The 13,340-nt window shown below is 41.0% G+C and overlaps 1 protein-coding gene across 1 annotated transcript in view; it reads right to left on the minus strand.

Annotated features, from left to right (window-relative positions):
- Positions 1 to 9,338, minus strand: part of LOC126278759 (odorant receptor 4-like) — a 52,475-nt gene extending 43,137 nt beyond the window's left edge. The window contains exon 1 of the mRNA XM_049979035.1: positions 9,084 to 9,338. Coding sequence (XP_049834992.1) covers positions 9,084 to 9,338 — 255 coding nt within the window. The remainder of the gene's footprint in view (positions 1 to 9,083) is intronic.
- Between the last annotated feature and the right edge of the window lie 4,002 nt (positions 9,339 to 13,340).

The raw sequence follows: 13,340 nt of genomic DNA on the forward strand, positions 1-13,340 counted from the left end.
GTCAGGTATTTACACAAAAAAAGCACATATGTTCTCTGACTTTTGCTTAATCCAGTACAGGTTCAAAGTGGTTCAAATGGTTCTGAGCACTATGGGACTTAACATCTATGATCATCAGACCCCTAGAACTTAGAACTACTTAAACCTAACTAACCTAAGGACATCACAGATTCGAACCTGCGACCGTAGCAGTCACGCGGTTCCGGACTGAGTGCCAGTACAGGTACTGAAACGATGTCACCATAGGAAGCGCAATACATTACAAAACGTTGATTATACTGGTGTAGTGAGCTAGATATTAATGTTATGTCGTCTTAAAATCTTAGTCATTCACCAAGTTTACATCCAAGGACCAACATCCATGCTAACTTTCAACTTATGGAAATACCTCTCCAAGTACTTTAAGGTAATTCACTTACAGAACTGAGATTTTCGTTACGTTTCCTAACCTGTAGGATACGAAACAACTTTATAATCTAAGCATATTTAAAGATCGTTACTTCTGCATCTATTAAAAAGAACAACATTTGATCTGTAACAAAAATGTCATAAATTGTGCACTATTAATGCGTAATGACATGCTAGGCTTCGTGCCCCGAGTCACATGACTTAGATGTTGGTTTCAGTAAAATGACGTCATGAGGATTCTACGTCATCTATAGTCTATGGCACAATATACCCCCCAGAATAATCAATTATGCGTACTATCTCTGGCACACGGTAATGGACTAACGATATAGTACCCCCGCCATTTCCGTGTGAGAACTCTTTATTTCTCAATTTATTGTTTCTGAAAAGTCTGAAAGGCTTAAGGTTTCTTCTTTTCCCGTTTTTCTACTGCTCATAGGTCCACTTCTACACAATGCTGTTTTTGGGACGTAGAGTCTCAGATCTTTTCGTTACAAGTGAAGACATATGTTTTCTACCTGCTGTTACATGCCCAAACTGCCATGCAACATATTTTGTAATGAATATGTACATCACAATAGTCAGTACAATTCATACTTTATCGCTTCATGAAAAGTGCAGACAGTATTCAGTACTGCTGATGACTGCGTTGCCGCTCACTCCTTATTCTCCTTTCCTTTTATGAGTTATTATTTCCTGCAGCCTTGGGACGTTCTTCAGCTGGCTCGTGACAGGGAAATTTTTTGTGTTAGCAGAAGAGCCAGCACCGTGTTACGAGTGGAGGTCGAAATGCACGCGTTTTAGCTCACGCAGGCTGGCTGAGGAGGGAAGAACTATATTGACGTGAGGCCTGGAACATGACAAAAAATGAGAATTGAGAAAGTGGCCGTAATTAGTTTGATACTTAACTTTAATCCATTAATGATGAACGTCACTCTTGAAGGTACATGATTCACAATATTATCTGTCCAGAATACATTTATAGTAACTGTATATGGCGCCTTCTAGGTCGTAGCTAATGACGTAGCTGAAGCCTATGCTAAATTGTCGTCTCTGCAAATGAGAGCGTATGTAGACAGTGAACCATCGCTAGCAAAGTCGGCTGTACAACTGGGGCGAGTGCTAGGGAGTCTCTCTAGACTAGACCTGCCGTGTGGCGGCGCTCGGTCTGCAATCACTGATAGTGGCGACATGCGGGTCCGACGTATACTAACGGAACGCGGCCGATTTAAAGGCTACCACCTAGCAAGTGTGGTGTCTGGCGGTGACATCACAAAATTAACTTAGAAGGACCACAGTGTCATGTTTGGCCCTGAAAGCCATCCTTGAGCGTTTCTAGAACAGGGAAGCCCCAGTGTCCTGTCTCTGCAGAGCAAGGGTACAGGAGGGCAGCCTGCAATCCGGTAAAGAAACTGCGTTGTACGAGATATTGGAAGAACTCCTTTTTGGAAAGGTATGATCTAAAAACCAGGTGAAACACTCAGAGCTTGAGACCCAGCGTCTGGATATTGGTCACAGACGCACCATGCGGGAGTGATAATTTACGTCTGTGTATGAAATCTGTGAATAGTTCACAGTAATTACTTCGGCAAAAGGCACATGTTCTACCCCAAGTCTATGTGCAAGGGTTTCCATTGGCCGCAGCTGAAAATCTGTCGAATGTAACGACAGAGCTTCTCTGACCACTCCATTATCGGTAAACCATGAGAAAACTTGCAAGAAAAGAAATTTGTTAAATTTTTTATAAAATTATTAATGGTCAGAACTCACAATGTATGCTGCAGTTGGCGGGTGAAATTCCTACACCAGTGGTATGAGATAAGATCCACCGTATTGCTTTCAGGATGTCGTCTGAGAAACGTGCAACTTTAGATTCGCGTAGGTTCTGCTTCCTGAAACCATGCTGATTGACCATGAAGTCATTATATTCGAGATACTTTATTAGCCCCGTGCTCAGAAAACTTTCTAAGACTATAAAACAAATAGACGTCAATGATATTGGACAATGGTTTTGTGGATTACTTCTGAAAACTTCCTTGTTGACCGGCGTCAGCTATGCTTTCTTCCAACCTCCGTGGATAGTTCTTTGTACGGAGGATCTGCAGTGTATTTTCGTACAGAGAGGGTCTAACTGAGTCTCAAATTCCATATAAAACCCATTAGATGCAATTTTTTACAGAGTGTCGCAGAGATTCTATCTGGCACTGAAGACTTGTGAAAGAACTCAGATCACAAAAATAGTATGGGATTGACCCAAATATCTACATCACCCTTTATTTTTGTTTCAGTGGTGTGAGTATTGACAGGGCCAGTACAGTTAGACCAACCTTTGTAAAGGAACATTCGAAAAAGTTCAGAGTTTTTACCTTTCTTACTAATGCTGCAAGGTGAAAATAGTCAAGAGGTATGGACGCAGAACAAGAAAATTCTCTTGGCTTAGAAATTTTAAAAGTTGATTTTAGGCTTAATCTTAGGTCTTCAATTCTTCTTCTTCGTGATGCGTTTAGCAGTTGGTAGGTCTTTTGCAACTGCCGCATCTCTAGAAAATAGTTTTGTCCTCCGACGTTACGTTCGGCACCGAAAACTTAAATTTTGTAAAGTTTCTAAAATTATGAGGGGAAGTTAGACTGTCTCGAAACTATGTAGCTACGAATGACATATCAGCAGAGTTTCGGAAGAACATCATCCATGCAATCTCTAAGATAGCAAAAGGGAATAAATATATGAGCTATTACACAATCAGCCTAACAACTCACGCTTAAACTTTGCTGATAGTAACGATATAAAGAATGATAGAAAAATATTGAATATCTGTGAGAAGTCCAACAGCTGGCGGTAAGGCTCAAGAGAGCAGTCTCAAATTGCGCTTGATAATGGGGATAACACAAAATAGAAATCAAGGTACTTTCCTAGGATTTGTTGACCTTGGAAGAGGGTTCGATAGCATCAAAGAGCACATGATTTCAGATCTTCAGTATACTATGTAGATATGAACTATAGCGGGAAATATGTAGTATGCACTATGTGCAACAATCAAAAATGTGCAATGAGAACGGAAAAAACGATAGAAAAGTGCTCGATTTAAAATGGAGGTTAAGACAGACATGCATTTTCAATCTTTCACTCCTAACATTGAAACCTATACATCTAAGACGCCGTAACGAAAATAAAATGAACTTTCCCGATCGGAATTAAAATTTAAGTGGCAGGACGTTAATTATTAAATTATGTGATGAAAGCTTTAATAGCCTTAGTGAAAGTGAGGAAGAATTACAGAGCATTTTGTGTGCACGGTACAGTCTAATGATTATAGAATTTGAGTTTAGAGCAAACAAACGGAATACGAATGTTATGAGGAGCAACAGAATAATGGACGAGTTAAACATCAAAACTGAGGAGCGTTCTAGTAAGCGACGTGAAGGAATTATGCACACTGGTATCATAATAACACGTGGCGTACGGAGCAACGAGGATATAAGAACCACACCAACAAAGGCAAAGGGGTATTTCTCGCTATCAAGTGTCTTGTAGAATGAAACATACGCTTTAATTTGAGGAACATATTTATGAGTATGTACGTTTGGAAGACAGCATTGTATGGAAGTGAAATGTGGATTTTCGGTTATTCTGAAAGAAGAGAATCAAAGCGTTGGAGATGTTGGAGAAAGCATCTGAAAAGTGAAATGGACTTATAAGATTGTCAGCAGAAAGATGAGGAATGCATTATAATGGAAACGTTCACGTGAAGAAGTAAACGGAACAGAAGAAATGTGGCAAGACAACATCTTCATTACGTTCTGTGGTACTGGACGGAGCCAAGGAGCGAGAAACCGCTACGGTGTGACTTTTATTTATTTATATTTTTTAATCATCGTTCATCTGACTGGTTTGTTGCGGCTCGCCACGAATTCTTCTCCTGTGCCAACCCTTGTACCTCAATGAAGACTCTGCAACCTACGTCCCTAATTATATGCTGAATGTATTCCAGCACTTGTCTTCTTCTACAGTTTTTATCCTCTACAGATACGTTAGTACCATGGAACTTATTTCATGATGTCTTAAAAGATGTCCTGACATCGTGTCTCTTTTTCATGTCAGTGTTACCCATATATTCTTCTCCTCACCAACTCTTATATTATCATTCCACTTAATTTTGAACATTCGTCTACATCACTACATCCCCAATGCTTCGATTCTCTTCTGTTTCGGTTTTCCTCTAGTCCATATTTCAGTGCCATGCCATACTGTGATCCAAACGTACATTCTCAAAAAAGTTCTTCGTCAAATTGATATTAGTAGACTTCTCTTGGCCAGTAATTACCTTTTTACAAGTGTTAGTCTGTTTTTTATGTTCTTCGTGCGCAATTTGTCAAGGTTTATTCTGCTGCCCAGGTAACAGAATACCATAGCTTCATCTACTTCTTGGTCACCAGTTCGCATGTTAAGTTTCTCTGTGTTCTCACTTACGCTACTTCTCACTACTTTCGCCCTTCTTCGATTTACTCTCAATCTATATTCTGTACTCATTACACTGTTCATTCCGTTCAACAGATTCCTCTTCGCTTTCACTGAGAATAGCAGTGTCATCAGCGAATCTTATCATTGATATCCTTTCACCTTGAATTTTAATCCCTCTCCTGAAACTTTCTTTTATTTTCGTCATTGGACATTCGATGTATAGATTGAAGAGTAAGAGCGAAAGACTACATTCCTGTCTTACGCTCTTTTAATCTGATCTCTTTTTCCTTGGTCTTCCACTCTTACAGTTCCGTCTTGGCTCTTCTACATATTGTGCATTACCCGCCTTTTCCTACAGCTTACCCCTATTTTTGTGAGAATTTCAAACAGTCGTGCACCATTTTACATAGTCGAACGCTTTTTACTGGTCTAGAAATCCTATGAATGTGCCTTGAATTTTTTAACTATACAGACTAGAATAAATCCTACAAATAGTCGAGGACTTCGCTGTAAGTTCTGCTCTTACGTTCGCATAGGAGAGAAAATAGAGAAAACTTGCATCAAGCTAGTCAGTCGATTGATGCCCCTCCCCTCACCCCCCAAAACATATCCGTTCTTATTACTCTTTAACAAATGTATAGCAAGTAAAACAGTTTTATTGTTGGTAATCACATTTTACTCCTACTAGTAATAAATTGTGCACATACTTTTAGAAATCATACCACGTTCCTTTACTGTATCGAGCTCCCATGTATGAAATAGCTTGAAACGTACTTTGCAAATGAGTAACATGTGTTAAGTATTTAACATTAAACGAATGAAACTTTCATGGTGCAGAATACCCAAATTGGGTTGGTTTTATTAGGGTCGAATTATTCATCCACAGAGTAATCAAAAAGTATGTTCAGTGGTACTTGTGGATAGTGTCAGCGAAATCGTAGTAAATAAATAATGAATTCAAACCGCCCAGTTGTTGCTTAAGTTTCATCGTATAATCCACGAACGTTTAATTTTATTGTAAGAAAATGAAACGCCTATTGTCGTCCTTATGGTCTCATTTATTGTGTAGCTACGAGTTTCCTCGCTTCAATGAGCCATCTTCAGGCTTTAGTTGACGATGAAGGGGCTATCACGATCCATATACCGCTGCTTCATGGCCAGTATATCTAGGGGTTGGGTTGTTTGGGGAAGGAGACCAGACAGCTAGGTCATCGGTCTCCCAATATAACTGGTTTACGTAGACTATCTGTAACTGTGATGAAAGCACTCCAAACGTCAACTGCCTTCATCATGAACTAAGGGCTGAAGATGCATTGAAGCGCCGAAACAGGTAGCTTCACAATAAATAGGATCGTAGGCGTTTCATGTTCTTACAATAGCGCAAGGACGTGGTCCCTAAGACTTTCAGTCAAAACTTTCCTTTTATTATTTTGTGGGCTGTACACAAGAAAACCTTTCGTAAAGATTTGAGGTTATTGTTACATTTTCTGGGTATGATAGTTACATTCTCAACTACTGGGTGAAAACAGTCTGGGTAATTTGCTCTCCATTTGATACTTGACATATTCTCTGAAACCTTTGACATAGAACTGTAGCTCTTACGTATTAGATTAATTAAAATTAGGTCCATAATTGTCTAAAAAACTGAAGATCAATTTTTTGTTAACTTATGGGACCTTATGCTAAAACTGCAAGATGGAATTAATTTGACATATAACGTATGTGATATGATTAATAATTTTACGTGTAAGTAATTACAGATCACAGAATTAATGAGACGTTTATCTTTGAATTTGGGAAACTAATGAGCGGATATGAGGTTCGATTGAAGTGGTTCCAAATCTCAAAGTGTTTTGAAGGTGTTCAGCTGAGTTTGTGGTTTTATTTTTACTCATTTTGTGGTTTACTCTTCAAAATAACTTTAACGAATGTACGTGCTTCCGAACAAGATGACATACATAACGCATGTTCGTGAACCTTCGGATATTTGTCTCTGAAAAGATATATCTTTTAGATGGATTTCAAACTGCATCTCTAGACCACTCATTCCACCTGAAAATCTTATGGAGACGTATTTATGTTATTTCTAAAAGGTGTCTCATGAATACAAACATTCTGAACATTAGTTTCGAAAATCCAGATAATGATTTTCAAATTCTTGCATCAAATTTGCAAGTTGTTGTTGTTGTTGTGATCTTCAGTCCTGAAACTGGTTTGATGCAGCTCTCCATGCTACACTATCCTGTGCAAGGTTCTTCATCTCCCAGTACCTACAGCAACCTACATCCTTCTCAATCTGCTTAGTGTATGCCTCTCTTTGTCTCCCTCTACGATTTTTACCCTCCACGCTACCCTCCAATAATAAATTGGTGATTCCTTGATGCTTCAGAACTTGTCCTACCAACGTATCCCTTCTTCTGGTCAAGTTGTGCCACAAACTCCTCCTCATTTCTGTTCAATACATCGTCATTAATTATGTAAGCTACCCATCTAATCTTCAGCATTCGTCTGTAGCACCACATTTCGAAAGCTTCAATTCTCTTCTTGTCCAAACTATTTATCACCCATGTTTCACTTCCATACATGGCTACACTCCATACAAGCACTTTCAGAAACGAATTCCTGACACTTAGATCTATACTCGATGTTAACAAATTTCTCTTCTTCAGGAACGCTTTCCTTGCCGTTGCCAGTCTTCATTTTATACCTTCTCTACTTCGACCATCATCAGTTATTTTGGTCCCCAAATAGCAAAACTCCTTTACTACTTTAAGTGTCCCATTTCCTAATCTAATTCCCTCAACATCACCCGACTTAATTCGACTACATTCCATTATCCTCGTTTTGCTTTTGTTGATGTTCATCTTATATCCTCGTTTCAAGACGGTGTCCATTCCGGTGTACTGCTGTTCCAAGTCCTTTGCTGTCTCTGACACAATTACAATGTCACCAGCGAACCTCAAAGTTTTCATTCCTTCTCCATGGATTTTAATACCTGCTCCGAATTTTTCTTTTGTTTCCTTTACTGCTTGTTCAATATACAGATTTAATAGCATCGGGGAGAGGCTACAACCCTGCCTCACTCCCATCCCAACCACTGCTTCCCTTTTATGCCCCTCGACTCTAATAACTGCCATCTGGTTTCTGTACAAATTGTAAATAGCATTTCGCTCCCTGTATTTTACCCCTGTCACCTTCAGAATTTGAAAGAGAGTATTCCAGTCAACATTGTCAAAAGCTTTCTCTAACAAGGAGACGGCACGACCGTGGGTTCGGGGATATATTCGAAATTTTGTGTGGTGAAAGAGGACCCCTAACACCTCACGTGGTTAAAATATTAGTGCGCACTACTCGGAAAATTCCGAGGAAAATCGATCCAAAATTTCTTAGGTGCCTTGTGAGTATAAAATGTCAGTCCATTGCCGAGCAACCGTCTGGCCTACGTTGGTTAGGGCACGGACTCTTAAGCCGGAGGTCTCGGTTTCGATTCCTCCTCTGGCACTTTTTTTTCTTCTGTTTCATTTTCTTTTGTTATTCCACCAATTGTTCAGGAAGTTTCCAGAACCTACATGATCTTTAATAAACTAGTTACATTATTGAATAAATATTCTTTTCTTTTTGGTCAACAACACAATTCATGGTGGTGGGTTTTCAATTTTTCATTGTAAAGTATATGGGGAAAAAAATTGGGTTTTTAATCACAATAACGAAGTCGGTTGGGAAACATTCAATTTTTATACATATAATAATTATAAACAAGAACGGCATTGGATATTATTTTTTTATTTTTATTTATTTTTTACCTTCAAGGCCAGACCTAAGAAACTTTGGATCGATTTTCCTCGGGATTTTCAAGGTAGTGTGCCCTAATATTTTAACCACGTAATGTGTTAGGGGTACTCTTTCACCACACAAAATTTCGGACAAATCCCCTACCCCACCAATAATTCGTAGGGTATGGTTGCTTATTTCATTGCACCATTAGCAATGTGTCTCTGTATCTCTAGTTTCGCAATCTAAGTAACCATAAGTTTCAGACCTGCGTATCTGTAGGATTGGCCGTTTATAAGAACGAGACTCTAGAGGTTCTAGTATCGCATTCACGACCTCGTATTTGTGCTCCTGGTCACTACCAAACAAAATTGGCAGGCCGTATAAAACCGATCAGAAGGCAGAAGATAATGCAAAGTAATTTTAGAAGCAGGTTTATAGCTCACCCTAACTCCCCAGGTGAAGCTGCAGACGGCCGTGAAGACCCCCTCGCTGATGCTATCGGAGTCAGGCGGCGGGTCGACGATGATTTTCACGAAGCCCGCGATGATGATGGAGATAATCATGAGCAGCACGACGGCCGTGGCCAGCAGCTTGGTGCCCGCGGGCTCGCCGCCCGGCGGCTGCCACATGCCGATTCTGCGCATGATGACGGCGCACGGGCCCAGCAGAGCGTCCACCTCCTCGGTCGTGTCCCACATCTGCTGCCAGGCACAGGCGTAAAAGACAGAAGAAAACTGCCTGTAGACACTGCCGTAGAGGCAGCTAACGTGGTCAAGAGACTGACGAGGAGAAGACGGCAAGTGCCATCACTTGATTTGCCAGAAACTTCGCTCAGTGGAAGAGAAATAAAAAAAAGTGAACATGTTTCTCGGCTTATCCGTAGGTACCCTACCATTTCTGAAAAAAGTACGGAAAAAGCCTTTGAGGAGTTTCGAGGTACTGTATGCGCTCGTCACACCGTCAGACGAAATGGCGACCCTGAAAGGAACCTCACATTCTGCCTTTCCTGGATGAACTGTATTTACCGCACACCAAAATCAAAACATTCACGTGAGTCCGTGGGCACATGGTGAAACATGTATTTCACGATGGGCATAAAGATGTACTAGACTTACGGAACTACCTGCAAGAGTGTCATTATAAAATTGTATTTAACCCAAAGTACAGGCACTAATTTTCTAATTACTTAGAGAGTGCCCTACGCAAACCTTCCTGCAAATGGATCATCAACATGTAGGAGAAGGTACCAAGTGACGGTCCTGACAGAAACGCGACTGATTATCGGTGGGATAATCTCCGACATACGTGAAGACAAAGGATTCTTTTGCATTGTGTACAAAGCACCATTTTTTGCTTCCCCATATATATTACCTCGGCGTCGGAATCTCCTGAGATCATTCGTTTTCTTTTTTTTACTTACTGCAAGATGTGTGGCTATTTACACGTAGTTTAGTGTGTGATACAGAAAATAAAAATAAAAAATAAATAGATAAACATTTTAAAAATTAATAAAAGATTCTGTTATTGATTTCCTCTCACCACATCTACCTGATACCTGACATCTTAACGGCCTCTGGTTATGAACTCTGCCCACTGTGCCCTCCCCTACGTCCCTCTTTTTAAGAAACACATCCAAAAAAGGTTTGCATCACCTCGGTTCTGAGAGTTCCGGAACCTGTACAGAAAATTGGAATGGAGATCAACATAAACATCATTTCCGCCCTTTTTATTGCTCATGAAAACCACACATTGCATGTTGGGCCGGCTGGGGTGGCCGAGCGGTTCTAGGCTCTACAGTCTGGAACCACGCGACCGCTACGGTCGCAGGTTCGAATTTTGCCTCGGGCATGGATGTGTGTGATGTCCTTAGGTTAGTTAGGTTTAAGTTCTAGTGAACTGATGACCTCAGAAATTAAGTCGTATAGTGCTCAGGGCCATTTGAACCTTTGCATGTTGTACCACAATATAGCGAGACCTTCAGTGGTGGTGGTTCAGATTGCTGTACACACCAGTACTTCCAATACCCAGTAGCACGTCCTCTTCCATTGATGCATGCCTGTATTCGTCGTGGCATACTATCCACACGTTATCAAGGCATTATTGGTCCAGATTGTCTCACTCCTCAACGTCGATTCGGCGTCGATACCTCAGAGTGGTCGGTGGTTCACGTCGTCCATAAACAGCCCTTTTCAATCTATCCCAGGCATGTTCCATGGGGTTCAGGTCTGGAGAACATGCTAGCCACTCTAGTCGAGCAATGTCATTAGCCTTAAAGAAGTCATTCACACGATGTGCACGATGGGGGCGCGAATTGTCGTCCATGAAGAAGAATGTGTCGCCAATACACTGCCGATATGGTTGCATTATCGGTCCCAGGATGGCATTCACGTATAGTACAGCTATTACGGCGGCTTCCATGACCACCAGCGGCGTACGTCGGCCCCAGATAATGCCATCCCAAAACAGCAGGAAACATCCACCTTGCTGCAGTCGCTGGACAGTGTGTCTAAGGCGTTCAGCCTGACCAGGATGCCTCCAAACACATCTCCGACGATTGTCTGGTTGAAGGCATATGCGAAATTCATCGGTCAAGAAAATGTGATGCCAATCCTGAGCGGTCCATTCAGCATATTGTTGGGCCCATGCATACCGCACTGCAAGGTGTCGTGGTTGCGAAGATGGACCTCGCCATTGGCGTCGGGAGTGAAGCTGCCCATCATGCATGCTATTGTGCACAATTTGATTCGTAACACGACGTCCTGTGACTGCACGAAGAGCATCATTCAACTTGGTGCCGTCGCTGTCAGGGTTCCTCCGAGCCATAATCCGTAGGTAGTGGTCATCCAGTAGTAGCCCTTGGGCGGTCTGGGCGAGGCATGTCATCAACAGTTCCTGTGTGTCTGTATCTCCTCCATGTCTGAACAGTATGGCTCTGGTTCACTCCTAGACTCCTGGACACTTCCCTTGTTCAATGCCCTTCCTGGCACAAAGTTACAATGCGGACGCAATGGAACCGCGATATTGACCGTTTAGGCAAGGTTGAAGTACAGACAACACGAGTCGTGTACCTCTTCCTGTTGGAATGACTGGAACTGATGGACTTTCGGAGCTCCTCTGTCTAATAGGCGCTGCTCATGGATGGTTGTTTACATCTTTGGACGGGGTTAGTGACATCTCTGAACAGTCAGAGGGACTGTGTCTGTGATGCAATATCCACATTGTAAAATGTAAACTTTCTCGGCCGGAACTGTCATGATTAATAAAATTCTTTTCCGGGCTATTATGCCGTGGTCTGATGGATTTCGCATTGTAAACCAACGTTTACAACCGACAACGGCCAATTGCGCTCGCGTATTCAAAACATGTGACGTCACGCCTATGCGCGGGAGCACGCGAAAACAAAAATTTGCTGCAGTCAGTAATGAGACAGTGTGTGTTTCGGAGGTCAACAGAAGCCACGAACCCCCTTGAAGAGGTCCTCCGCAGATGGGGACGAAACGTTGGTTTACAATGCGAAATCCATCAGACCACGGCATAATAGCCCGGAAAAGAATTTTATTAATCATGGCAATATCCACAGTCAACATATATCTCCAGCAGTTTAGGGAACTGGGGTGATGCAACATTTTTTTTTTTTTTGATGTGCGTATAAAGAAAAGTCCTTTGGTGGATTGCAAAGAAAAAGTGATCTAGAACTAAAAAACGTATGACTCAGTGCTTAGCGTTTCGGCTTATTAATTTTGCACTCGGTGTTCGAAACCCCATTATTGTTTTTATTTATTTTATTTCACTTTATTTTTATTGTTTTCATTTATCAGACCATACACGCAGAAGGTTACTACACGATTTTTTCTTATGAAATTCGGGAATGCAAGGGCATTATGGTAATTGTAGAATAGCAACTGGGTTTCTCCATAAGTGTCATTAATTTATTATATAATATACGTGTGTATGGTATGTTAAGGTTTTACAATCTTTTTCATACTCTGATATCCCATTCTCATACCAGTACTTATAATAATTCTTATGTTTCATTCATATGGACATTCTTCATGTGGAGGAGTTGGTACATTCCCTTGGATCGTACCGGTCGTAGAAACATTCCAAAGACAGATATTTCGAAAAGCGCAAGCACCGCATGAAGGGAAGATAGCCACAGTGACACTTCTTCGTTTAAGTCTCACTCGGATGAGAAACGTCCTTAACATTGCTGAAGATTTCGCGCAATGGGAAAAATTTCGCGACATACCATACACAACGGATCACTTTTTAGAAAATCGTGGCTGGTAAGTGATTAGGATTTAAGAGACACTACAAGAATTTCACCGAAAACAATTTCAAATCATTTCCTCTCTTTTTTTGTTTAGTTCGTACGACATACAAGTATTAGATGAATATGTAAAACGTTATGTCTATATACACTGGAGACCATTGCTGTAGTGATCTTCTACAGACGTGGATAAATAAATGTAAAACAAAAAAATAAAAGTAATATTGATTACAGATATGGCACAAAATTTTAAATGCGCCTGCCTAACCACTGATCTGATCCATTATTTCGGCTGATGTTATCACTTGCTATAAAGTACCTCCAAAACACTTCGAAAACTTCAACTGTCTTTGTTTTTCAGAAACGGTCACCTACGGATAATCCGAGACACGTGTTCTCTTCTCTTGACCTTTCTTCCACTGACCGAAGT

This window comes from Schistocerca gregaria, chromosome 6 (assembly GCF_023897955.1).
Source record: "Schistocerca gregaria isolate iqSchGreg1 chromosome 6, iqSchGreg1.2, whole genome shotgun sequence".
Classification (NCBI taxonomy): domain Eukaryota; kingdom Metazoa; phylum Arthropoda; class Insecta; order Orthoptera; family Acrididae; genus Schistocerca; species Schistocerca gregaria.